This window comes from Nerophis lumbriciformis, linkage group LG27 (assembly GCF_033978685.3).
Source record: "Nerophis lumbriciformis linkage group LG27, RoL_Nlum_v2.1, whole genome shotgun sequence".
Classification (NCBI taxonomy): domain Eukaryota; kingdom Metazoa; phylum Chordata; class Actinopteri; order Syngnathiformes; family Syngnathidae; genus Nerophis; species Nerophis lumbriciformis.
This window is the reverse complement of record NC_084574.2, coordinates 517,501-544,785: the sequence shown is the minus strand read 5'-3', so window position 1 is coordinate 544,785 and position 27,285 is coordinate 517,501. Positions and strand designations below refer to the sequence as shown.

The 27,285-nt window shown below is 41.7% G+C and overlaps 1 protein-coding gene across 4 annotated transcripts in view; it reads right to left on the bottom strand.

Moving 5' to 3' along the window:
* Positions 1–343: 343 nt before the first annotated feature.
* The window catches only part of ube2o (ubiquitin-conjugating enzyme E2O), a 46,958-nt gene continuing 20,016 nt past the window's right edge, over positions 344–27,285 (bottom strand). The window contains exons 8-24 of one of the 4 annotated variants that reach the window (XM_061923095.2): positions 25,720–25,870; positions 24,537–24,594; positions 23,223–23,385; positions 19,795–19,950; positions 19,542–19,696; positions 19,361–19,473; positions 19,169–19,297; positions 13,895–13,984; positions 13,534–13,831; positions 8,642–9,006; positions 8,415–8,462; positions 8,282–8,354; positions 7,937–8,073; positions 5,623–5,826; positions 2,127–2,184; positions 1,377–2,055; positions 344–1,212 (exon numbers count right to left, since the gene is read on the bottom strand). In XM_061923095.2, coding sequence (XP_061779079.2) covers positions 1,146–1,212; positions 1,377–2,055; positions 2,127–2,184; positions 5,623–5,826; positions 7,937–8,073; positions 8,282–8,354; positions 8,415–8,462; positions 8,642–9,006; positions 13,534–13,831; positions 13,895–13,984; positions 19,169–19,297; positions 19,361–19,473; positions 19,542–19,696; positions 19,795–19,950; positions 23,223–23,385; positions 24,537–24,594; positions 25,720–25,870 — 2,944 coding nt within the window. In that variant the 3' untranslated portion in view covers positions 344–1,145. Of the gene's footprint in view, positions 1,271–1,372; positions 2,056–2,126; positions 2,185–5,622; positions 5,827–7,936; positions 8,074–8,281; positions 8,463–8,641; positions 9,007–13,533; positions 13,832–13,894; positions 13,985–19,168; positions 19,298–19,360; positions 19,474–19,541; positions 19,697–19,794; positions 19,951–23,222; positions 23,386–24,536; positions 24,595–25,719; positions 25,871–27,285 lie in introns of those variants that run through there. The other 3 variants (XM_061923094.2, XM_061923093.2, XM_061923096.2) reach the window with 3 other exon arrangements.

The following is a 27,285-nucleotide window of genomic DNA, read 5'->3' as shown; positions in this document are numbered from 1 at the left end:
TGTGTGAAATGATGAACACATTATAATATTATTGATCTCATTCACGTAAGAGACTAGACGTATAAGATTTCATGGGATTTAGCGATTAGGAGTGACAGATTGTATAGCATGTTCTATATGTTATAGTTATTTGAATGACTCTTACCATAATATGTTACGTTAACATACCAGTTGCTTATTTATGCCTCATATAACGTACACTTATTCAGCCTGTTGTTCACTATTCTTCATTTATTTTAAATTGCCTTTCAAATGTCTATTCTTGCTGTTGGCTTTTATCAAATACATTTCCCCCAAAAATGCCACTTATGTATGTTTTTTTCCTTCTTTAATATGCATTTCCGAAAAATACGGTAATTCTAGATTATAAATCATGCCTTTTACTCGTGTAGAAGAAGGTTGTGGCCATAAAGCAGGAAGTTGGTCAAGTTTGACTTTCCGGCTCTTATTTTTTTTAATGATAATTTATGATTAATTCTTCATCTAAACGGGAAGATATAAACATCCCATCAGTGCGAGCAGACTTTGTACAGTAGGTGACCGTTTTATTTTGTTTGTATTTCTTGTTTAGCACTTAGCAATACCGCTACGTGACGCTCAGTGTTTGTTGTCGAAGGGAGAAGAAAATGTGATGCGTCAGAAATGAATACGCCAAATGAGCAAAATAGGTAAATATGCAATGTTATTATGAATGTGCCTGTTACTACATGACACATATACTTAGAGTTTTACAGCGCTTTAAAGGCAGAATAGAGCGACTGCCATGACCTCCATTGTTAGCGGACTTTTGCTGGCGTTTCTTTGTGAGTCGGAACTAACAGAAAGATGTGTTCTGGTCGCACGTAAGGATTGTGAAGGAACTCTGCAAGCAAGTGCAGTTGGCACACTGAGTTTGCTGCGTGCTTCAGCGTGTGCGGTGAAAGCAATGGAGAAGCAGTTGGCAGTTTGATAACATTCAGTACATTTTGAGTGTGGGATTTGGCAGAAAGCATAGAAAAAAGGGGGAGTCAGGTAAGGGTAAGTGCAGGATGGTGTCAGTAGTGCTACAAAGTGGCAGCGGCTTTAAAAACATGGCCTCCTCATGAGGTGGATCAGGATTCATGGCACGGTTTGTTTTCTGCTCCGTCAAGAGAACACCTGTGTGGTTACCTGTGTGTGCTGCAGGTGAGGCTTTCTCCAGTGCAGACTAGGTCCTTTTCTCTACGCGCGGCACTGGAGGAGAACAAAGACAGGAGATCAGGTGGCGGCCTGGCGCTCCTGAGGAAAGGTGCTTTTAAAGAAGAAAAGGCGGAGCCATGAGAAATGGGGCCAGCAGGGAAGGCGAGAGCGCTCCATGGGTAAAAGATCCTCTGCTCTGATGAGAAGGAGGCACTTACTTGTCCTCAGTGCAATCGGGGATGGCGGCGGCCACCAGCGCAGCTCGATACTGCAGCAGCACGCCGCGGACGCTCTTCACAAAGCCTTTAGAGAGCGGGAAGAGCGGGAAGCCGATGTCCGGGTAGCCGCTGCCCTCCGGGAGGAAACTGCGGTAGCTCTTTCTCCGTTTCTTCGGTCGCACCACCGGCCCCGCATCGCCGGCGGCGGCGGAAACAGATTCGCCAGCGTGGCCCTTGTTCTCCCCGCTTATAGACTTGTCTGAGGTGTGGCTGGCCTCCTGCTGAGAGGTGGAGGGGCTCAGTCCTGAATCCTCCAGCTCCTCCTCCAAGATACTCGCCCCGACCCCAGGCTTCCTGGGGCTGCCGTGGGCCACAGGAACCTGCTCTGCCTTAGCGTGGTGACCCCTGGAGGACGCGGCGTGACTCCTCTCGGCGGCGTCGTGCAGCTCCAGCCACGCCTCCAGCCGGTGGACGAGCCGCCATCCGTTGGAGAGAAAATGTTCCTGGACCTCCTGTTGGAAGACCTCCACCGGGTGCTGCAGGAGCAGCGTCATGGACTGGACCATTTTGATCAGGGCCATCTCGTTGTAGCACCGGCTGTTCTCGTAGCCTTCCTGGAGACCGCGGTCGCTGTCGAAGCCGGCCTCGTTGTAGTAGGGCTCGTTGACCAGGATCAGACCTGCAGGGAACACACACACACACCCTCAACACGACGCTCATACAAGCAGACCTCCAAGTGTGTGTACCAACCTTGTATGGAGATGAGGACTTGGAGCAAACTGGACTTGCTGGTCCATCTTTCATTGCCCTGTCAAAGAAGAAGTGTTATGAAGACAATGGAAGACAATGGAAGTATTATATTGCCAATGGAACTTCCACAGACTTCCAACTTGTTAGGATTACAGCAATTTGAGGATTAGTTCACGTTGCCAACATTCATTTCCAATCTACAGTAGAACCTCCATTTTAAATTTGCAAACGTTTTGGTTTATGAACTTTTAGACGTCTCTGTGTACAAACTCTTCATTCATTCATTCATTCATTCATTCATTGTGTGTCCTGCTGGCAGTCATTTTGTGCTGGCATCTATTGAGGAACCTGACTTTGTACCACAGCAGCTTTTTCATTCTGATGACAACAGACAATTCTAGAGAAAGATGCCAAAGCAGACTGATTTTACAGCAGTGGAGAAGACTACCAAGAGCGCGCACACACACACACACACACACACACACACACACACACACACACACACACACACACACACACACACACACACACACACACACACACACACGCACACGCACACGCACACACGCACATGGCCCCTCACCCCCGTCCCTGTTTCTTTCCCCCTCTGCTCTTTTCTTGCCTCTTGTGAGCCGCCCCTTTGTTATTGTAGCTATATGCTTGTTAAAGTTAAGGATTTTTGTGATTTCTGATCGTTTGTGAGGGCATCAAAGGGACTTGTGTGTGTAGGCAGAGCAGTGCATTCAACACAGTTCAGCTTCTTGTTGTTTTGACTTGTTGATAAAGAGACGGTTGATGCATTACTTCCTTCTTATGTGTGTTTGATATACAGCACAGTGTAGCACTTTAACTAAAATACGGACTTGTATCAAGGCTGAAACACTGGGGAAAATGCCCCTCTTAAAAAGAGTATAACAAATTAATACAAGTTATTTTTGCTTGTAATTAGCAAAAAAAAAAAAATTGTCCTGGTAAAATTTCTTGAAAAAATGAGGCTTTTAAAAACTTCAAAGTGATCTTGACTTGAAATGAGAGTTATTATTAGCTGTATTTACTAGTGTTGTTAAGTTGTGTGTCATGCTCAAAGGTAGTCTTTGCCCTCAAAACTGTCGCCGCCATTATGATGTGCAGTGCTGTGTTTAAGTCTTCAACTCTAAAAAGTATTTCAATGGGTGTTATAGGAGTTATTAGGGTTGAAGTCTTCAACTCTAGAAAGTATTTCAATGGGTGTTATAGGAGTTATTAGGGTTGAAGTCTTCAACTCTAGAAAGTATTTCAATGGGTGTTATAGAAGTTATTAGGGTTTAAGTCTTCAACTCTAGAAAGTATTTCAATGGGTGTTATAGGAGTTATTAGGGTTTAAGTCTTCAACTCTGGAAAGTATTTCAATGGATGTAATAGGAGTTATTAGGGTTTAAGTCTTCAACTCTAAAAAATATTTCAATGGGTGTTATAGGAGTTATTAGGGTTTAAGTCTTCAACTCTAGAAAGTATTTCAATGGGTGTTATAAGAGTTATTAGGGTTTAAGTCTTCAACTCTGGAAAGTATTTCAATGGATGTTATAGGAGTTATTAGGGTTGAAGTCTTCAACTCTAGAAAGTATTTCAATGGGTGTTATAGGAGTTATTAGGGTTGAAGTCTTCAAATCTAGAAAGTATTTAAATGGGTATTATAGGAGTTATTAGGATTTAAGTCTTCAACTCTAGAAAGTATTTCAATGGGTGTTATAGGAGTTATTAGGATTTAAGTCTTCAACTCTAGAAAGTATTTCAATGGGTGTTATAGGAGTTATTAGGGTTGAAGTCTTCAACTCTAGAAAGTATTTCAATGGGTGTTATAGAAGTTATTAGGGTTTAAGTCTTCAACTCTAGAAAGTATTTCAATGGGTGTTATAGGAGTTATTAGGGTTTAAGTCTTCAACTCTGGAAAGTATTTCAATGGATGTAATAGGAGTTATTAGGGTTTAAGTCTTCAACTCTAAAAAATATTTCAATGGGTGTTATAGGAGTTATTAGGGTTTAAGTCTTCAACTCTAGAAAGTATTTCAATGGGTGTTATAAGAGTTATTAGGGTTTAAGTCTTCAACTCTGGAAAGTATTTCAATGGATGTTATAGGAGTTATTAGGGTTGAAGTCTTCAACTCTAGAAAGTATTTCAATGGGTGTTATAGGAGTTATTAGGGTTGAAGTCTTCAACTCTAGAAAGTATTTAAATGGGTATTATAGGAGTTATTAGGATTTAAGTCTTCAACTCTAGAAAGTATTTCAATGGGTGTTATAGGAGTTATTAGGGTTGAAGTCTTCAACTCTAGAAAGTATTTCAATGGGTGTTATAGGAGTTATTAGGGTTGAAGTCTTCAACTCTAGAAAGTATTTCAATGGGTGTTATAGGAGTTATTAGGATTTAAGTTTTCAACTCTAGAATGTATTTAAATGGGTATTATAGGAGTTATTAGGGTTGAAGTCTTCAACTCTAGAAAGTATTTCAATGGGTGTTATAGGAGTTATTAGGGTTTAAGTCTTCAACCCTATAAAGTATTTCAATGGGTGTTATAAGAGTTATTAGGGTAATCTAGGTCACAGCAACTCAGACCAGGAACAAAGCAGAGTATTTCCAGAGCAGCCAGCCCCAAACACACGTGTCAGAAACAGATGTGGAAGCACATTTTTACGTGATAAAATATCACATTGTAGATGTTCATTACACTTTAAAATGAATATTTTGCTGTTTGTTACATGTTTGTTGTGTTTTGCTGGATTGTAAAAGATACACAACTATGGAGGAGCTGCTCTGACAAGTAAAAGATGTTCGTATGTTGTTAATATTCAGTCTTTTATTGTTCATAGTTAATATTGTAAATCCCACTTTCTCTATTTTCATGTACATTTTGGGTGTCCCATTCAGTAAAAAACTGTAAAATTCCATTCCGTTTTTTTGAGGTGGTCTGTCATACCTTTTTTAGAAGTCTATGGGACATTGTGACTTTTGGTATTAGTGTTCCTGTGATAAAAGGGAGCCAAACACACATACTGTACAGCAGATGTGTATATATCATTTATACACACATACACCTTGGCCCCCAGACACATTTTTTCTCTAAATGTGGCCCCCCAGTCAAAATATTTGATGGTATACAGGGTAGACTGTGCTCTACGTAATAAAGGTAGGAAAAAAGGTAAACATGGGGGGAGAAGTGGAGAAGAAAAAGCAAACCCTAAAGTAAGCGTTGATGGGGGGGGGGGTCTCAGTTTGAGACCAGAAAAGATGAAAGAATATGTGCACTCAAAATAAATGGTGTTATTAATCTGTGTTTATGTCTACGTGATATTATTGTGGATTAATCACACGCGTTAACTGGTTATATTTCCCAGCCCTGCTAAAAAAAGCCATCGTTCAGGAATTGACGATGTCTGGCGTGACTTTTTCCCGCTTCTAGCGTGACTTTGGAGGTTCCGCTGTGGGTGGTGACAAGGTGACCTTGCTCGCCAGTCTCACCTTGCCGATCCAGGTGCCCAGCAGACTGACGCAGACTTTGCCGTTGTCGTAGAGGTTGGGATTGAGGCGGCCGCTGCACTGAGACAGGTAGCGGAAGAGAGGCGGCACGGCCGGGTAAATGTTGGGCAGCTGGATGTCGAAGAGGAACAAGCCGTCCTCGTACGGCGTCCGAGTCGGCCCCTTGACCAACGCTGACAGCAGGTCCTGTGTGGGAGATGGAGAAGATTGTCTTCTCTTCATGTGTTTTGCAAACAATCCTGCTCAAAGTGTTCAGGCTTGTGCTCGGTCTATATCGCCGTCTCACACATTTCGTGAGGACTTGGCTTAACGCCACAAAGTCACGCTGGATGTGTTTTGGAGTGCACTGAGCAGTGTGAGAAATTTCAAGTCAATCCAATGTATGTAACAACAGTGCCATTACGTGGTGCATTTGTCAGAAAAGTCATATCACAGGCAACACACATTTTACACCCTTTTGAGTGTATCAGTTCAGAAGTAGAACCACTGGTTCTCAAAATATTACACAAATATTACAGTTTTTTTTAAATTATTTATCCATAAAACTCACTGTTTGGTCCTGCCCCACCAGTACTGGCTTACACAAACAAATCCATTAAATTAGGACGGCCCCATGTACGTATAACAGTTCTTCTCAAATAGACCCCGAGGCACATGCTTTATCAGTATCATGCAGTATGGTGCTTCAACAATCTGTGCACTACAAAACGTGCTCATTGTAGCCATTAATCCTGACTTCCTCATTTTAATAAAGAATTAAAATTTGTATAAAAAAAAGGTTTTTATATATATATATATATATTGTGCTTCTGAGTTAACGTTGCTAATCAATTTGAATGTATGATTGGACTTTATTTAAGTGTATCTTTCAGTATAAAAGTCTTCAAGTCAGTCAAAAAAATTCTAAAGTTAAAATGTATTGTTCAAAACATGTTTAGAGTTCAAATGTATGTAAATTATACGTTTAAAATGAATTTTAATTTAATTTAAAAACATTTTTCAAAATGTTATTCATTTTAATTTTAATTCTAATTATAATAAAAAATATCCATATTTTTTATTTCAAGCAAGTTGATGCAAATTAGATATTTTCTGATACAGAATACAAATAAAGTTATTCTTTAATGTAAGTTTTATGCAAAGGTGTCCTTACAACCAGTGTTGGGACTAACGCGTTACTTTGTAACACGTTACTGTAACGCCGTTATTTTCGGCGGTAACTAGTAGTCTAACACGTTATTTTTTTATATTCAATAACTCAGTTACCATTACTACATGATGCGTTACTTTATGTTACTTTTCATATAGTATCGGCTCGAAACAGAAGATCTGAGTGTGTTTTATTGGAGAGCTGCAGTGTCGTCCTTCTGAATCTTCCTGTGTCACATGAGGCGCGCTGTGTGTGTGTGTGTGTGTGTGTGTGTGTGTGTGTGTGTGTGTGTGTGTGTGTGTGTGTGTGTGTGTGTGTGTGTGTGTGTGTGTGATTATCACACCACTCTAAATGTATAGACTATAAAGTTCACAAACATAAAGAGGGATCCTAGTGGGCCAGGCCAATCTTTCCTTATCTCTAAACTAAAACTGGGGAAATGCATAGTGTGTTCTGGGCTTCAGTACAGTGTTGATCTCATGAAGACATGATTTTATTTCATAATTCCTTGAGAGAAAAAAAGGCCTGGTTAGGCGTGTGTATAGCAGCATGTGTGCGGTATATAGTGACATGACATAATCATGTCATGTGTGCCTTCCTTGGGTGAAGCCAGGTTTACAGCTATGTTGTTATTATGCTGTTTGTTACTTATGTATGTTATGTTGCAGCTATTTAAAATAGTTTTGTCAATTTGTTCTGGCCCAAATCAAATTGTCCCTTTGAAACATATCTTTGTCTTTGTGTGTTGTATGTAGAGCACATTGCTTAGCAGAGTTGAGTGATGCAAATGCATGTGAAGTTGATCAACACATTGTATTATTCTCCAGTGCAATAACAGAACTGACATGAAGGCTAAAAGGGCATTATTGGGAGCCTTAAAAATGGGGGGAAAAAAGAAGTAACTAAATAGTTACCTTTCACAGTAATGTATTACTTTTTGGTATAAGTAACTGAGTTAGTAACAGTTACTTTTGCAATAAAGTAACTAGTAACTGTAACTAGTTACTGGTTTTCAGTAACTAACCCAACACTGCTTACACCAATTGTATATACAAATGATACTATTTATAGACGCGGCGGGGACACAAAATGTTTTCTTCTTTCTAAGTGGGGGCGTAAGAAAGAACCAAATGACCGTGAACCCACCATGCGGTCCTCAAAGGTCTTGACCATGATGCCGTCGGGCAGCGACGTCGCCAGCAGAGCCATTTCCTTCCTGACAGTACTGAAGAACTTCTTAGCCTCGGCTGGCTGAAATTCCATTTTGTGAAAGGAATGCGTGTCTGCAGTGGTGAGAGAGAGGGTTGGAGGATTGAAATAACTGCCAAAGAGATGACACTCATGTAGAATTGATTAGTCTTTGCAGTCACAGCAGCTGAAGTCCAAAAGTCTCATCAATTGAAAGGAGGAGCTGGGTGGACTTATCAGGTGTGGTGGACTGACGTGTCCTTCACAGAATCCAGAGAAAGTCAAGAAGACATGATTTCTCACCTGGTGCCCACTCCAGCACAGAGAACACTTCGCCTTTGGCACTGGTAAAGGTGACGCCAGGTTTGCCGCCACTCTGTTGGCACAGTACAGGTGTGTCACTGAGAAAGTCACTGGGCCACTCTTGTCCACCCACCGGCGTCTGAGGCTCAGGGTGGGGCTTCTCCTCTCCGCCTTTCTCGGCCTGAGCAGTGAAGAACCAGCAGGGGGAAGAAAACAATGAGGAGAAGTAATGAAATGGTGGACAAAGATGTGATTGGTAACTCCTGTTTCTTTACTGACTCAACAGCGCCCCTGCTGGTTGTAGCCAAGTAGTGCACCCCACACATTCCTTGTCAATGACGCACAATTCCTCCAACATACCTCCGGCCCTGCGCCTGCACCCCCACCTGCTTCCACCACAGCCTCCATCTTCTCCTCCTCCACGATGGCCACGTTATCCAGCGTCTTTCTCAGGGTCTCCTGGAGCTTCTTGATGTCGTCCAGGAAGCGCTCCTTGGTGGGCTTCTTGGGGGCCGAGGGCGGCGCCGAACTCGCCGCCTTGGCCGCCAAAGCCGGTTCGATTGAGGTAGGGGACGTCGGAGAGACGCCGGTCCGGAGTTGCTCCACGGTCATGTTCTTCAGGCTCTCCAGGATCTTCAGGGCCTCCTTTAACTCCCTGAAGCCCCGAGAAGCACAGTCCTTGCTGCTCTTCTCAGCTCCGTTGACGGCTCCTGCTGGAGTGCTTCCTGAGAAGATAGCACTCGTTACAAGACATCTTCCTAGCACACTTTCTACTTAAATAACCATTCATTCCAGAGGAATCTTCTCATATGAATCCTTCTTACCCACTCAGTGTGGGAGAGGTGAGTTAATACCAGCCGTGTGCAGAAGATGTGTTGGATTGTGTTTAAATATTAATACAGTGGTTCTCTAACTTTTTCAGAAAAAAAACTCTCCAAGTAAAACCATAATGACCCACATTAAAATACATAGTAGACCTAAGTATTCATTAAGTACCACCATAATGACCCACATCAAAATACAGTAGTGTAGTAGACCTAAGTATTCATTAAGTACCACCATAATGACAACATTAAATACAGTAGTGTAGTAGACCTAAGTATTCATTAAGTACCACCATAATGACAACATTAAATACAGTAGTGTAGTAGACCTAAGTATTCATCAAAACAAGGCTTATTTGACAAGTATATTTGATGTGTTTGGCTTCTGTAACATTACACACAATTTGAAAAAAACAAGAAAATAAAACACTGTTCTTTAATCAACTGATTATTTGGCGTAGCACTAGATAGAGCCCACATCCCACTAGTGGTACGTGTACCACAGTTTGAGAATCACTGTATTAGAACAATATTCAAATAGTTTTTAGAGAGTAAGAGATCAATCTTAGTCACTTCCTGTGCAGTACAGCACATAAGAGGCGGGGCCATGTTGGAGAGGCGCAGCCCCCCATGTCACATCCTGTCTATTATTTGCTCACCACTTCTCAGTGCTTCAGCACGGGTTTCCTTTCTACTTCTTCACCAACTTTTGTCTATTTTGTTACACAATAGCAGTTTAAAAAAAAAAGCTAACAAAGCATCCTGGAAAGAAGCAGGGATCTGCTGTGGACAAAAGGTAAAAACATATTTGCTTTTATTTTTGCATTATTGTGGCAACATGGTTGTTAACATTTTGAGAGCACCAGAAATACTTTAGTGTGTGAGTGCGCCCGCATTGAAAGTTCAGTTTGCCGTGGTGTTTGTATTTGTTTATTTGAAGGACAATGTGCAGTTACATCAAGAAGATGTAGCACCACGCTCATTTACAACTGTAGTCCTTTTATGGCGCATTTTACATCCACAATTAAAATAACAAAGGATTAAAAATACACAACACAATTGAAATAACATAATGATAAGCAATTTAAAATACAAGTACAATACATAGTAGGTAGGTGAGTTACAAATCAAGCTACAGTATTTTAGTAGCTTCATTTAGAGTGCAGAAGTTTTTTTTTAATCAAAGTCCACATAACTTTTTATTTTGATAGTGCAGAGATCGTTACTCCCTTGATACGTTTGTTTAATATAATGTACAGTATATTATCTTTAAGGTGTGCATTATTTTACTAAAATAGTGACATTTGTCCATGCTAGAACCGATTATTTATGATTACATTGTTTCTTACAGAGAAATTGCTTCACTAAAAGAACTTTCCCACTTAAGAACCATGTTCAAGAACCAATTGGTAAATTGAGGTTTCCCTGTATTATACAGATGTATTTTACTAATAGTGTTGAGAAGATGCTTTACATTGCCTTTGGCTGGCCAAATCTCACCGTCTAGCCCGGAGAAACTCACAGGAAATTGAACATCCTGCATTTAGTCAAGTTTGATGTCTTCTTGGGTGCTGTGCCAGAACTGAGGACCTCACAAACTGTGGTTTGGCTTTTTTTTTTAGGTAAAACAAGTCACAAATGAGATGTTTGTTTTGTTTACTCAAATGAAAAGACTGTATTGATTTAATAAGTACCTTTAATTAACTTTGCAATAGCCACATACAGGATTCTCGATTTACCAACCCCTCTATGTGCGAACTTGTGATCGAGCCAAATGAGCGTCTGAGTGCGTACCGTGTCTGTGAACGAACATTTGTGTTCCGCCTGCGAGCAAAAAGCAGGGCGCAGCATTTAATAAGGCAGAGCAATTCACGTCACCTGCTGCACATTGCAGTGCACTAGTCGCTCACTGCTCACTTTTTTCCATGCTTTTTTTGCCTTTTGACTAGTTTTGTCCATTTTGCAAACTCAATATGAAAAAAGACAACAGCCCAGCATGGAAAGAAGGGGAAATTACTGTGGAGTTAAAAAAAAGAGACTATTTGCATACAGTGCATTAATGGCGCTCACAAGTATGGAAGAATTGACGAAGCACGCTTCATACAACAGGAAGATTTAATAGTAATGACACTGGACTTTTCTGGAAAAAATATGCCAGAGCAGACTTATTTTACAGCGGAGGGGAGAAAAAACCTCTCTTTCAGCAGCAGGAGAGCACACATGCCCTTCCTTCCCTCTCTCTGTTTCTGTTTACTTTTGTATATGTTTATTGTTGTAGCATTGTGGTTGTTAAAGGGGAACATTATCAGCAGACCTATGTAAGCGTCAATATATACCTTGATGTTGCAGAAAAAAGACCATATATTTTTTTAACCGATTTCCGAACTCTAAATGGGTGAATTTTGGCGAATTAAACGCCTTTCTATTATTTTCTCTCGGAGCGATGACGTCACAACGTGGCGTCACATCGGGAAGCAATCCGCCATTTTCTCAAACACCGAGTCAAATGAGCTCTGTTATTTTCCGTTTTTTCGACTGTTTTCCGTACCTTGGAGACATCATGCCTCGTCGGTGTGTTGTCGGAGGGTGTAACAACACCAACAGGGACGGATTCAAGTTGCACCAGTGGTCCAAAGATGCCAAAGTGGCAAGAAATTGGACATTTGTTCCGCACACTTTACCCACCTATGCTACAACAGAGATGGCAAGAATGTGTGGATATCCTGCGACACTCAAAGCAGATGCATTTCCAACCATAAAGTCAAAGAAATCTGCCGCCAGACCCCCATTGAATCTGCCGGAGTGTGTGAGCAATTCAGGGACAAAGGACCTCGGTAGCACGGCAAGCAATGGCGGCAGTTTGTTCCCGCAGACGAGCGAGCTAAACACCCTGGATGTCTTGGCTCACACCGTCCCTTATGCCACCGAAGATGATCAAGAGAAGAATATCGACCCTAGCTTCCCTGGCCTGCTGACATCAACTCCAAAACTGGACAGATCAGCTTTCAGGAAAAGAGCGCGGATGAGGGTATGTCTACAGAATATATTAATTGATGAAAATTGGGCTGTCTGTACTCTCAAAGTGCATGTTGTTGCCAAATGTATTTCATATGCTGTAAACCTAGTTCATAGTTGTTAGTTTCCTTTAATGCCAAACAAACACATACCAATCGTTGGTTAGAAGGCGATCGCCGAATTCGTCCTCGCTTTCTCCCGTGTCGCTGGCTGTCGTGTCGGTTTCGTGGGTTTCGCTTGCATACGGTTCAAAGCGATATGGCTCAATAGCTTCAGTTTCTTCTTCAATTTGGTTTTCGCTACCTGCCTCCACACTACAACCATCCGTTTCAATACATGTGTAATCTGTTGAATCGCTTAAGCCGCTGAAATCCGAGTCTGAATCCGAGCTAATGTCGCTATAGCTTGCTGTTCTATGCGCCATGTTTGTTTGTGTTGGCATCACTATGTGACGTCACAGGAAAATGGACGGGTGTATATAACGATGGTTAAAATCAGGCACTTTGAAGCTTTTTTTAGGGATATTGCGTGATGGGTAAAATTTTGAAAAAAACTTTGAAAAATAAAATAAGCCACTGGGAACTGATTTTTAATGGTTTTAACCCTTCTGAAATTGTGATAATGTTCCCCTTTAAAGTTAAGGATTGTTGTGACTTCTGATCGTTTGTTAGGGCAACAAAGGGACTTCTGTGTGTGTGTTGGCAGAGCAGTGCATACAACACAGTTCTGAATGTTAATAAATAGAAAGTTGATCCATCATCCCCTTGTTATGTTTGTTTGATATAGATATATCTCTTTATATTGTGTTCAAAGTGTACAAACCTTCACTAAAACATGGACATTTGTCCAGGCTGGAAGCCATTATTCATATTTAAATAGTTTCTAATGGAGAAATTTGCTTCGCCTCACAACATTGAAAATTTACAAACCCTGTTCAAGAACCAATTAAGTCCAATTAAGCGAGGCTCCACTGTATACTGCTTAAGCACATCCATGTGATGTTACTGACGCCTGGTGATCAGTCACTATACACATGACACACACTATATATCGCCATCCGTTTATTTCGCTGGAAAAAACGCCGTAGATTTGACTGAACTTCGACGATGGGCAAAATAATTCAAAATGACACTGGACTATTAAATCCTCAGTCCAGTGTCTACAACCACCACTACTACTACTACTACTACTACATGCGTACGTAAATAGTGCCACATCCTCCACTTCGCTCATTCATCAACTGAAGTGGTAAGGTGACTCTTGTAGAATGGAAACAGAACAAATAATTGTGCATCATACTGCTTGGTAGAAACTAACAGGATAAATGTAGAGAATGTCATTTAAAGGGGTACACACAAGCATGTAGTATAAATAGTATGTGTTGTCTTTGCCATAATAAAAAAACCAACACACCTCCTCCAGAAGTGGCACTCGCCACAGCTACATCGTCCTCCACTGCTTTGGTGGGACTGCTGACTTTGCCGCCCTCTTGAGGGGGAATGATGAACACCGAGGAGTCGAGGGGGACGGGGGTGGCCGTCTCCGTGACGTCCATATTGTTGACGTGGCTGTCGTCTTCCGTGGTGAGGCCGTTGTCCGTCTCCCAGCTGTCGCTCTCATCCTCCCACTCCTCGGTGGACAAGCCGCTGCTGGTCTCCTCCACCGAGTCATAGTCCGTCTCCTCTATCTCGGACTCTACGCCATAGAGATGCTGTGTGGGGTTCAAATGTGGTTTTGATGATTTCATTTGACTTGTTTTACAATTGAAGTGTACCTGTGGGAGGACGATGGTCATGGAGTTGTCTGCCCACACTACTTCCACTTTGCTGTTGACGTCCACCCTGGACACTTGGCCAACTGATGTCTGAGGGAGCAGGAGACCATCTTTAAACCTTTACAGTTCAGCACAAGATTCAAATGTATGCAAATGATTCATTCTCTGTATGGTCTAAATCAGGGCTGGCCAAGCTTTTCCACTGAGGTATGGCGTCACATTAGTGCCAAAAATCCGAGCGCATAAAAACTGTTATCGCGCACTGATTCTCCACTTCGTGCACGCACGCGACACCCTTTTGCGCGCACGCGTGGTGCCTTTTTGCGCGCGCGGTGCCTTTCTGCGCGCGCGCGCGATGCCTTTCTGCGCGCTCTCTGTGTACTCCTGGCATCTGATTGGTCAGGCGAAAAATGCTGAAAAATGCTCAGAGCCAATCAGAAGTATAGCAGGGCGGGTCATCGTCAATATGTATCAAGATTTACGGAGGAAGAAGTGGATAAAAAAATGTCGCGCGCTGATGAAGGTTATTTCATAGCACATAAACACAATACAGGGTAATACAAAATGTGACCCAAATAAATAATAAGACAACAAACACCATAATCACATCTTTCAGCCAGAACTGGTCCACCAGAAATAACATTATTTTATATTTTCACTTCTTCTTGAACATTTGTTTTCTAATTTATGGAATTTCTTTTGATTCAGCCATAAAATTAATGAAATAATCTTTGAATTTTGTTTTTAAAATGTTAAAAATAGCTTTTAATAATATATTCTGAAACAGTTTAAAATAATCAGAGAACTGACTAACACTGACCCTACACAACTATGTTGCACAATTAAGTCTTTTTTTTTTTAAAGCGAAAGAGGTAATTTCAACAGGTACAGCATCCTATGTCATATCTACATGTAATAAGATTTGTAACAATGCAAACCGTTTGTAAATTGGTTGAAAATCGAGCAAGTTATGGTCATTTAATTAGTACATGTACCATTGACATCAATGTAATGATTGAGGCTAGATGTCCGAGGTAAGATGGCTACAACGTTGCTATGCTGGAGAATGATTGGTCATATGACAAATGCTCACAGCCAATCAGAAAGGAGGGGCCGTCTAAGCATACCCGCCCCCAAAGTGCCAAAAAGAAACATGACAGCGCGAGGAGAGATGCCAGGAGTACACAGAGAGCGCGCAGAAAGGCGTCGCGCGCGCAGAAAGGCACCGCGCACGCGCAGAGAGGCACCACGCGCGCGCAAAAGAGTGTCTCGCGCGCGCACGAAGTGGAGAATCAGCGCGCGATAACAGTTTTTATGCGCTCGGATTTTTGGCACTAACGTGACGCCATACTGAGGGCCGCAAACTAAAAAAGACGCAGGGTCCATTTGATACTTTTCATTTTCAAAATCATTACAATATATTGATTTTTTTTTACCTTTAGGTTTCTCGAGGACACAGAAGGGTCTTTTTTTTATTAAGTCATGTCATTTTTCTTTTTTTCATACCTACTGTACATACATACATATATAGACTTGTTTTGTTAAAGAAACTCTTGTTTTTAAAGGCAAAAACTAAATAAGCAACATTTGCCCCAAAAACATTTCAAAGTTGAATATTTGATGTGAAGTAAGTGAAGACTGAAATGGGTCAATAACTCGTAACAACATTGATTGTAAGTCATTACTTTTAAAGCACCGAGTTTAAAAAATAAATCCCACTCATAAAAGTGTTAAAAAATAAGTCATACAGATGTTTTTATTTTCAACAGTTAAATCTTTAAAACAACTTTAGATTCATCCATCGATTACAATTTCCTCTTTTTTTTAAAACTATTTTTGTAGGGAGTTTTTTTGTTTGTCTTAAACCTTTTTGTCATAGAAAACTTAGTTTTGTTAATGTCTAACACACAAAACACGCATATTCAGCCCTAAAAAATATGTCGAAGTGGAATGTTTGATGTGAAGTAATTGGTTTGAAAGAAAAAAACAGTCTGCATGGCAGCTTGGTGTTATTAGTCAACATTGTTACTTGTTCTTGTTCATTTCACCTGTATGCTCTCTTTTTTCAATTTTTGATGTATTTTTGTGTAATAGTATTTTTTGATTGTGCCACACTTTGGACACCTCTGGTCTAGATCATAAAAGGAACACGTCAAACATAAACTTTGCTGATTATTTCGTCTGTATGTCGACATCATTCCTGTCACCTGGAACTTACCTGTCACTGTAGATGTACTAACTCATGTTCACCTCATCGTTTTTGATTTTGCTCTATTCACCACTGTACTCTTATTTCTAAGTCTTGCAAATATTTGTTATTTAAGTACTTGTTTATATTTTTAACTAATCGTTAAGATTTATTGTTCACATTTAACAAGACAGCACAGTGTTAAATGTCTTGTGTGTTCAACATATTTTGGCTAATACAGCTTACCGTATTTTCCAGACTATAAGGCGCACTTAAAATCCTTTTTTTTCCCTCAGAACTCGACAGCGCGCCTTACAACAATACATTTGGTTTTGCTTACCAACCTCGAAGCATTTTTTTTTTTTCTGGTACATGGTGTAATGATACGTGTGACCAGTAGATGGCAGTCAAACATTAAGAGATATGTGTAGAATGCAATATGATTAAGTAAACAACACCAACATTTTATATGTTCCACTGAAAATATACAACATTACACACGGCACTCAAAAATCTATGAAAATGTTTTAGTAGGACTTTGGTAAGCTATGAAGCCACACTGCTTGATGTGCTTCAACATAGGAGTATTATTATGCTGTGTGTATAAGGTAAGACATATTATCTGGCCTTTTGTTTCACAATATTATGAAAAAGCAACTTTTCTAACCTTCTGGTACCTGCTGATCTGTGTTTGGGATCTGATTAAATCCTGAAAAATTGGGCGTCTGCCTTTGTAGACCGTGCCGAAGCCATAGTGGATAAGCTCCTTCTTTTTCTCTATCTTCTTGTTATGGGACATTCATCCTCCACTGTTGCCATTTCTAATATAAAGTAGTGTAAAGTTCTTACTTATATCTGTCAGTAAACTCACCATGAAAGCACTAAAACATACCGGTGTAGTGACTTTACATTATTCACCCAAGGAACATTAGTTATTAGAGAGTTCCAGTCGGACGCTTTTTCACGGGACACATTTCCGGCGGATGAGGAAATGCTGCTCCGTTATTGATGAAAGTAAAGTATGAATGTCATTAAAACAGTTAGCTCCATCTTTTGACACTTCTTCCACTCCCGTCCTTGCACGCTACACCGCTACAACAAAGATGTGAAGTGAAGTGAATTACATTTATATAGCGCTTTTTTCTCAAGTGACTCAAAGCGCTTTACATAGTGAAAGCCAATATCTAAGTTCCATTTAAAGCAACGACTTCCGGACGGCTTCGAAGCGATTCTGGACCACCATCCACCGCCTCAGGAAGGGGAAGCAGTGCACTACCAACACCGTGTATGGTGTGGATGGTGTTCTGCTGACCTCGACTGCGGAAGTTGTGGATCGGTGGAGGGAATACTTCGAAGACCTCCTCAATCCCACCAACACGTCTTCCTATGAGGAAGCAGGGCCTGGGGAATCTGTGCTGGGCTCTCCTATTTCTGGGGCTGAGGTTGCTGAGGTAGTTAAAAAGCTCCTCGGTGGCAAGGCCCCGGGGGTGGATGAGATCCGCCCGGAGTTCCTTAAGGCTCTGGATGCTGTGGGGCTGTCTTGGTTGACAAGACTCTGCAGCATCGCGTGGACATCGGGGGCAGTACCTCTGGATTGGCAGACCGGGGTGGTGGTTCCTCTCTTTAAAAAGGGGAACCGGAGGGTGTGTTCTAACTATCGTGGGATCACACTCCTCAGCCTTCCCGGTAAGGTCTATTCAGGTGTACTGGAGAGGAGGCTACGCCGGATAGTGGAACCTCGGATTCAGGAGGAACAGTGTGGTTTTCGTCCTGGTCGTGGAACTGTGGACCAGCTCTATACTCTCGGCAGGGTCCTTCAGGGTGCATGGGAGTTTGCCCAACCAGTCTACATGTGCTTTGTGGACTTGGAGAAGGCATTCGACCGTGTCCCTCGGGAAGTCCTGTGGGGAGTGCTCAGAGAGTATGGGGTTTCGGACTGTCTGATTGTGGCGGTCCGCTCCCTGTATGATCAGTGTCAGAGCTTGGTTCGCATTGCCGGCAGTAAGTCGGACACGTTTCCGGTGAGGGTTGGACTCCGCCAAGGCTGCCCTTTGTCACCCATTCTGTTCATAACTTTTATGGACACAATTTCTAGGCGCAGTCAAGGCGTTGAGGGGATCTGGTTCGGTGGCTGCAGGATTAGGTCTCTGCTTTTTGCAGATGATTTGGTCCTGATGGCTTCATCTGGCCAGGATCTTCAGCTCTCACTGGATCGGTTCGCAGCCGAGTGTGAAGCGACTGGGATGAGAATCAGCACCTCCAAGTCCGAGTCCATGGTTCTCGCCCGGAAAAGGGTGGAGTGCCATCTCCGGGTTGGGGAGGAGATCTTGCCCCAAGTGGAGGAGTTCAAGTACCTCGGAGTCTTGTTCACGAGTGAGGGAAGAGTGAATCGTGAGATCGACAGGCGGATCGGTGCGGCGTCTTCAGTAATGCGGACGCTGTATCGATCCGTTGTGGTGAAGAAGGAGCTGAGCCGGAAGGCAAAGCTCTCAATTTAGCGGTCGATCTACGTTCCCATCCTCACCTATGGTCATGAGCTTTGGGTTATGACCGAAAGGACAAGATCACGGGTACAAGCGGCCGAAATGAGTTTCCTCCGCCGGGTGGCGGGGCTCTCCCTTAGAGATAGGGTGAGAAGCTCTGTCATCCGGGGGGAGCTCAAAGTAAAGCCGCTGCTCCTCCACATCAAGAGGAGCCAGATGAGGTGGTTCGGGCATCCGGAGAAAAGGCTGTCCAAGTGGCGGCACGTAAATAAGACTGCCCACAAAACATCCTGAAGAGACTGTCAGAAAGCGACTTGAAGATGATGTGTAAAACATCATCTATGCAACAAGAACCAGCATTACATGTTATGTAGACCACAAGGAAGTCTTTTATAGTTAGAAAAAAATCATAATAATATGACTCCTTTAATGTGCCCTATAATCCAGTGCGCCTTATATATGAAAAAGATGGAAAACAGAGCATTCATCGGCAGTGTGCTTTATAATCCGGTGCGCCCTACGGTCCGGAAAATACGCTATTCTGACTCTATTATTGCTGACCAAGAAGTTCCATTAATTATCCAAACAAACGTATCCATTCACCTCATTTCCACAGTCGTTCTCTCCGTCTTCAGAGTTCCATATTCTAATGACAATGTCGGTGGTGCGGAAATGGAAATCAGGGTGATCTGCGATGTCGTACACGCTGACGTCTTCCTCCACACCAATAACCTGCAGGCAAAATAAGCTTATTTGATGCACACAAACCACAATAATGTTCATTTCTTGACTTGCCTCCACATCATCACTGGTGGCATTGAGTTTAATCCACTTGACGATGCATGTTCTACCCCTGTGGTCGCCGGACTGGATCACGCCGTACACCCCTGGGTCCTGGAGGGCTTGGGCTATAGCAAGAAACACAAGATAAAGATATGATATTACAATTTCAGGAATGTCAAAAGTTAATACTTACATCGTTTGTCCACAACAAAGTCACCAGGACAAAACTCGTGGCTGTCAAGGTGCTGGATGGGGATGAGGTCGTTGGATCTGATCCCCTTCTCCACCTGCCCGTCCTTCCACATCACATCAGCTGTTGTCTTGGTGGATACCACTTCCACAGCCACACTGCACACACAATATCACTATTAATCATGCCAAAACATGTTCAACTTGCACTGTGTTCTGTATATCAGAGGGCCAAGGCACCAAGGTTTAATGCTCACCAGTCTCCAGGTTTGAACTCGCGGGAGAATTTGGTCCTCTTCTTCTTGTGCTTCCTCTTCAGGTTGCGGATTGACAGCGGGATGCTCTTTTTGCGGTTGCTTCCCAGGCCTCCGCTTTGAGAGGAGGCTGTGGAGCTGGCCGACGACGTCAGAGAGCTGCAGGCCGGTTGAAGAGAGCGAGAGACAACAATTCTTGGAGCTGTTCTGAGACCAGTTTACAAACTGATGATCAACTGTGTGCTATAGTGTCTTTTATAGCCTGCTTGCATTCTCATCATGGAGTGGCAGGTCTGTTGGCAGACATTATATTATATTACATATAGTTAGGGCCTGCATGGCCCATTGTATAAGGACTCCCAAAGGGAGTCCTTATACAATGGGACATAAGGACCTATTGAATTTGTAAGGTTTTATTCTGTATTCTTCCGCCGCCACATTAAACTGTAATTTGACCCACTTAACATGCTTCAAAACTCACCATATTTGACCCACACATCAGGACCTGTGAAAATTGCCTTTTTTTTTAAAAACCGAACCACAAAACTCAAAATTGCGCTCTAGCGCCCCCTAGGAAAAAAAACAACTAGACTGCCTGTAACTCCCACTAGGAAGGTCGGAGAGACATGAAACAAAAACCTCTATGTAGGTCTGACTTAGACCTACATTTCATAATAGTACATTGTCGGGCTAAAATCAACAGGAAGTTGGCAATTCCCCCTTCCAAGACAAAAAAGTACTAAAAACAGTCACTTTTGCCTCTTTGAGCTGTAATTTGACCCTCTTAACATGCTTCAAAACTCACCAAACTGAACGCACACATCAGGACTGGCAAAAATTGTGATCTAATAAAAAAACCTAACCCCAAATCTCAAAATTGTGCTCTAGCGCAATTTTTTAATAAAACGCACAAAAAAACTGCTCCTCGGATGAAAAAACTGACAAAACTGCCTGTCACTCCCACTGGGAAGGTCGGAGAGACATGAAACAAAAACCTCTATGTAGGTCTCACTTAGACCTACATTTCATAAATTGACAACCCCCAGCAAAAATCAACAGGAAGTTTGCTATTCCCCCTTCAAAACAATTTTTTTGTAAAAACCGGTCATCTTCCTTCAAAAACTATCTCCTCTGAGCGCGTTTGTCGTTTCGGCTTCAAACTAACACAGGAGAGAGATTAAACACTTGTGTATAAAATAACAGAACAGCGTTTTAATACCTGCTCCGGTTTTGATTTTATGACCCTTCAAAGACCCGCTGCGCTGATGCTGCTGCGCTGCTGTTTTTTTAAGATGGCTGCTTAAAAGCAGGAAGCACCAACGTGCCCACACAATGCAGACAAGGTAGGTACACTAGACAAAAGTATTGGGACACTTATGACTACCACCGGACAAAAGTATTGGGACACTTAGGCCGAAAACTGGACAAAAGTATTGGGACACTTAGGCCGAAAACTGGACAAAAGTATTGGGACACTTGGGACTACAACTTGACAAAAGTATTGGGACACTTAGGACTACAACTTGCCAAAAGTATTGGGACACTTGGGACTAAAACTGGACAAAAGTATTGGGACACTTACGACTAGCACCTGCCAAATACGCGGGCCCGACCAACGCTGCTTGCAGCTTTAATTGTATTTATATTTATATTTTTATAATATATATATATATACATTTCCCACCTCCCCCTCAAGGACTGTTTTCACTGCTGTAACAGCTTCTTCCCTCAGGCCATAAAACTCTTGAACACATTAAAACAATCCCCTCAATTCCCCCCAAAAATGGATGAACTGGATGGAATATAAAGACAATATAACATACTTCCATAAACCTGGATGCATATGCAAAAGTGCAATATATTTATCTGTACAGTAATCTATTTATTTATATCTGCACCTTATTGCTCTTTTATTCTGCACTACCATGAGCTAATGCAACAACATTTTGTTCTGATCTGTACTGTAAAGTTCACATTTGAATGACAATAAAAGGAAGTCTATGTCTAATTACGGTACAGTGGAACCTCAATTAAAAAAAAACTATTTGCAAACTTTTCGATTAACAAACTTTTAGATCGGGCCAAATATGCCTCTGTGTGCGAACCATGTCTCGGTATACAAAGGCTTCATTCATTTATTCATTTTGTGTCCCGCTTGCAGGCACAAAGCAGGGCGCAGCATTTTGGGGGAGGCGGAGGCTTCTACGTCACTTGCTGTGAAGTACATTTCTCATCACTTCTCAGTACTTCAGCGTTTTTGTCTTTTCTGTGATTTTTCGCCTTTTGACAAGGTTTTTTTTTCCCAGTTTGCTAACTCAATATGAGTCCCAAAAAGACAACAGACCAGCGTGGAAAGAAGGAGGGAATCACTGTGACTATTTACGAAGAGTACATTAATAGCGCTCACAAGTATGGAAGAATCGACGTACCACAGCAAGTTTTAGTTGTGATGAGATCTGACTTTCCTGGGAAAAGATGTCGAAGCTAACTTATTTTAAAGCCTCTTCCAAAGCACACGCACGCCCCCCCCCCCCCCTCCCCTCTGTCTGCTCTTTTCTCCTCAACTCCTGCTTTGCCGATGTTAATGTAAGTGGATTTTACTTTTTTAAATGTTTGGTATTGGAGCAATATGGTTGTTAATGTTAAGGAAATGATGTGATTTCTGATTATTTGTGAGGGCAACAAAGGGACTTCTGTGTGTGTGTGGGTGTTGGCAGAGCAGCACATACAGAGGACAGTAGCTTCTTGTTTTGGCTTGTTATCTACACCCATTACCTCCTTGTTATGTTTTTTTGATAAAAAGTACAGTGTAGCACTTTATATTGTGTTCAAGCCTTCACTAAATGATGGACTTTTGTCGAGGCTGGAAGCCATTATTCATATTTACATTGCTTGTATGGAGACATTTCCATCACTATACAAACTTATTAATCAAACCCTGTTCAATAACCAATTAAGTTCATAAATCGAGGTTTCACTGTATTATATTTCCAATGAAGTTTCCTAGGTGACATATGTTGATTTCTTTCCTTCTAACATCACTTTTTTCTAAGCTGACTTTTTTTGATATGTCCAAGGAATTTGAGCTGCCTCCTTCAAATTATTTCAATTAGAGATATACTTTTGGTAGTGCTAATACCTTTTAATTACTTTTATTTTCTGTCCATGATATGCAGAGTATTTTTCTTAAGAGCCACATTTCAGTTGCTCTTGATTTTTTCAGTTGATTATTTAAAGTCCAGCATCCACAACCAAAAAGAAAGAGAGACCATACATATGTTTTGAGGACCAAGTTAGGTGTCAAGTGAGATGCGTAATAAAAATCATTTTACTTTGTCACTTTTTTCTTAAAATATTGTTAACTTTTTTGAAAGCACCAAAGGGACTTGTGTGTGCGTGTGCATTATTTGATCATAGGCTAAATGGCGGACCTGGTATCATCAGTGTCTTCTGCTGCTTCGTCGTCTGCGTCCTGTTCCCAGTGTTCTGCAGGGGCGTCATGTGTGTTTTGGGGTTCAGGGGGATTCGGGTTGGGTTCAACAGGGCCATTACTGTTGTGATGGCAGGAGTCTGTTTGTTCCGATTTGTGCTCGCCTGCAGCAAAATATGATCATGTTCGTTAAAAGATGAGATTAAAACAATTAAAACAGATCCAACATTTCCCCTATATGTAATTGATCGTGGTGCCCCACCACAGCAAAAGTAAAGCCGCCAAACCTTAAAAATTAGGTGTTTTTTATGTGAAAATAAACGAAAGTTATATATTCTATGAATGGATATATATAACCTATAATATGATCACATTTGACTTGTGACGCACCGAAAATTTGGCCACCGAAAAAAAGACTAATCACCGAAACAGGACTGCTGAACAAGATGTTGTGATGACGTAAGAAATACGCATGCCATTGTCTGGAGCAGAGACAACATGTCTGCGATGTGGATTTACTTAAATATATCTGAGATGTACCCGCAGACAGCAATCTACAAAATGTGCAATGTGCAAATATTAGACGACAGCGGCACGCTTTCATGAAGAGAAAGTGCCGTCGGAGCAGCAGCTCTCGCTGTTCATTGTGGAAATGGAGCTACTGAAGTAGTCTCTAATGACAAGTACAGTCTCAAATAACACCAGAAATAGATGCTAGACGTTCTTTTGTTTTTTTTAAGTCACTAAAAGGATTGATGAAGTTACTAGAAACCTGCAAAATGCTCAAAGTACATTGTGCAATAAGCAGCAACACTTGAAAAATAGAGCAAAACGATATAGAACAGGAACAAATTTATGTTAATACTAATTAATACTAACAGATTTAAAAAAAAATGTTTGCCTTTATATAGAAAATATATGCATTAGCGCAGATTATGCATAAATGATGTCATATAGACTAGGCCCTCCCCACCACAACCTGGGGAAACACTGCATTGGTTTGGAGAATGGAGTTCTGCGAGGGGAGAATAATCATTGTCATCCATGTTCCTGGATCAAGCTGCACTTTGCTTCTCCACATTCTATTCCCTCAGCTCAAGCCTCATTTGTGGAGAGTCTGTCTGACAGACTGCTCTCACAGGAGTGTAAAGCTCTCTGACACTGCATCAAGACATTTACTTCCAAGATTCTTGGAGGAAGGAGATGCTCCATTTGCTGACCATGACAAAGGATGAAAGACTTCTCATGTGTGTGGAGGAATAAGAATGGGAATGCACAGTATGGAACTAAAACATATTACTGAGTGGTTTGGTACCTTGTGCATCAACATTCTCCGTCTTCTTCCCGGAATCCTTCTTTAAAATTCTTTTTAACTGCAAAACACAACACACATAAATATTAGGTGTGAAGCGTAATATGTTGTGGGGCCTCATGTATTAAAACCTAGCAAATCTGAGATGTATCTAGAGTGAACGGAGCATGGAAATGTGCGCTGCCTGGCGCCAACTTCACGCACACACATTTCTACAGGCTGTAGAAACCACAGAGGTGGTCCTTTGGGCTTTGCCAACATTTGACTTCAACAGTGTAAAAAAGATTGAGGCAAGGACACAAAATTCACTTTTTCACCAATGCATTTAAAGCTTCATATTGGTATTTGTCAGGATGTTTATTCATTTATCTGGGCGATCATTTTGCCACCTATTGCTGTCACAATGTGTTCCTGTGACTGCAGCAGCTTGGCCAGGCAGCTGCAGCCGGGGGTTGCGGGAACTTTGCAGCACATGAATGGCTGCTACAGCAAGTAGCTCTCCTGTGTTATGATCATTAATTGAGGAGTCAAACAAGAGTTATTTCTAACCAAATAAAAGACTGTTTATACTTGAAACTGCTGTGAGCAGGCTTCTGTATGGACACATTTTGTTGTGAGTTAAACACATTGAATTTGGTGGTAATCGAGTCAGCCTCCTTTTCTCAAGTTTTACGTATCATTGCAGCAACTATCTTTTTAAAAGGGATGAGCACTACTTTATTTTAGGTCTCCTTGACTGTTTTGGCCCTGCACATCCATCTTCTTCTTCACCTTCTTCCTGATGTCCGACCATTTTATTTTGTATTTCAGCCTGTGTGCGGTTGTCGGAGCCTACAGCATTGACAGGCTCACATACTTTATTCCATTCAACCCTCTTTCGCTCGCTTGAAAAGCCATAAAGAAGCATCGCCAACTGATTGGGCAGATAGTGTAATGTCAGGCACATGGCTAATTTCAATATGATTTGCATTTTTATAAGGGGGCGTGTCTAGCCACCCAAACATGTGCAGTCAATTGCAGGTTGATTGGGATGTAGAAAGAAATGTGCTTGGATTAGTGCGTGCGCACACTTAAATACATCGGATTTTTTGTGTGTTCTCTGGATTTGAGCGAAGGACAATTTTTAGTAGGAAATGTTAATACATGAGGTTCAAGCTGGATAACAAGTCATTCCTGTAATCTACACCTTTCTGACCACGGGATCCTCCGAGAGGACATGGGCCCCTTCAGGCCCTTCAAATGAGATGCGTGTGGCGTCCCCCTTGGCAGGGAACACGTAAAGTGCCCTCTCTCCAAGCTGCCTCTGGGTGTGGTCGTAGTAGCCAAGGCGCCTTACCCTAAAGGCAGTAAGGAGAACAACACTTTAGTTTGAACTACTAAATTGAGCCAGATATAAGACAACACTTGTGTTAGGGGAAAAAATGAAGCCAAAGAAAAACTAGTTTCTATAAAAATACTTGACAGTTTGATGACTCAGCTTCATGGATTACCATCATCTTAGAATAAGTACCAGAACTCCTTCTCTGTTTGCCAACTCGCCAAACTTTTGTTTATCTCTCGAGGTCAGTGTTGTGTGTGAGGGACAGGAAGAAAAGCTCTGTCTCTAATCTATGCCATGACTATAACACTACTAAATTGCGTGCATGCGTTTGTGCGTTTTTTTCTCAGAGTGCCGAGAGAGATGACTCAAATACAAAAGCCAAAAGCAGTGAAGTTGTCAGGTTGTGTAAATGGTAAATAAAAAGAGAATACAACAAATCCTTTTCAACTTATATTCAATTGAATAGACTGCAAAGACAAGATATTTCATGTTCACACTGACAAACTTTCTTCTTTTTTGCAAATATTAGCTCATTTGGAATTTGATACCTGCAACATGATTCAAAAAAGCTGGCACAAGTGGCAAAAAAGAGTGAGAAAGTGGAGGAATGCTCTTATTTGGAACATCTCACAGGTTTAACAGGCTAATTGGGAACAGGTGGGTGCCATGATTGGGTATAAAAGCAGCTTCCATGAAATGCTCAGTCATTCACAAACAAGGACGGGGCGAGGGTCACCACTTTGTCAACAAATGCCTGAGCAAATTGTTTAAGAACAACATTTCTCAACAAGGAATTTAGGGATTTCACCATCTACGCTCCGTAATATCATCAAAAGGTTCAGAGAATCTGGAGAAATCACTGCACGTAAGCCATGATATTACACACCTTGGATCCCTCAGGCGCTACTGCATCAAAAAGCCACATCAGTGTGTAAAGGATATCACCACATGGGCTCAGGAACACTTCAGAAAACCACTGTCATTAACTACAGTTGGTCGCTACATCTGTAAGTGCAAGTTAAAACTCTACTATATAAAGCCAGAGCCATTTATCAACAACACCCAGAAACGCTTCGCTGGGCCGAGCTCATCTAAGATGGACTGATGCAAAGAGGAAAAGTGTTCTGTGGTCTGACAAGTCCACATTTCAAATTGTTTTTGGAAACTGTGGACCATAGAGGGAAAGAACCATCCGGACTGTTCTAAGGTTAAAGTGTAAAAGCCAGCATGTGCGATGGTATGGGGGTGTATTAGTGGGTAACTTACACATCTGTGAAGGCACCATTAATGCTGAAAGGTACATACAGCTTTTGGAGCAACATATGTTGCCATCCAAGCAACGTTATCATGGACGCCCCTGCTTATTTCAGCAAGACAATGCCAAGCCAGGTGTTACAACAGCGTGGCTTCATAGTAAAAGAGTGTGGGTAC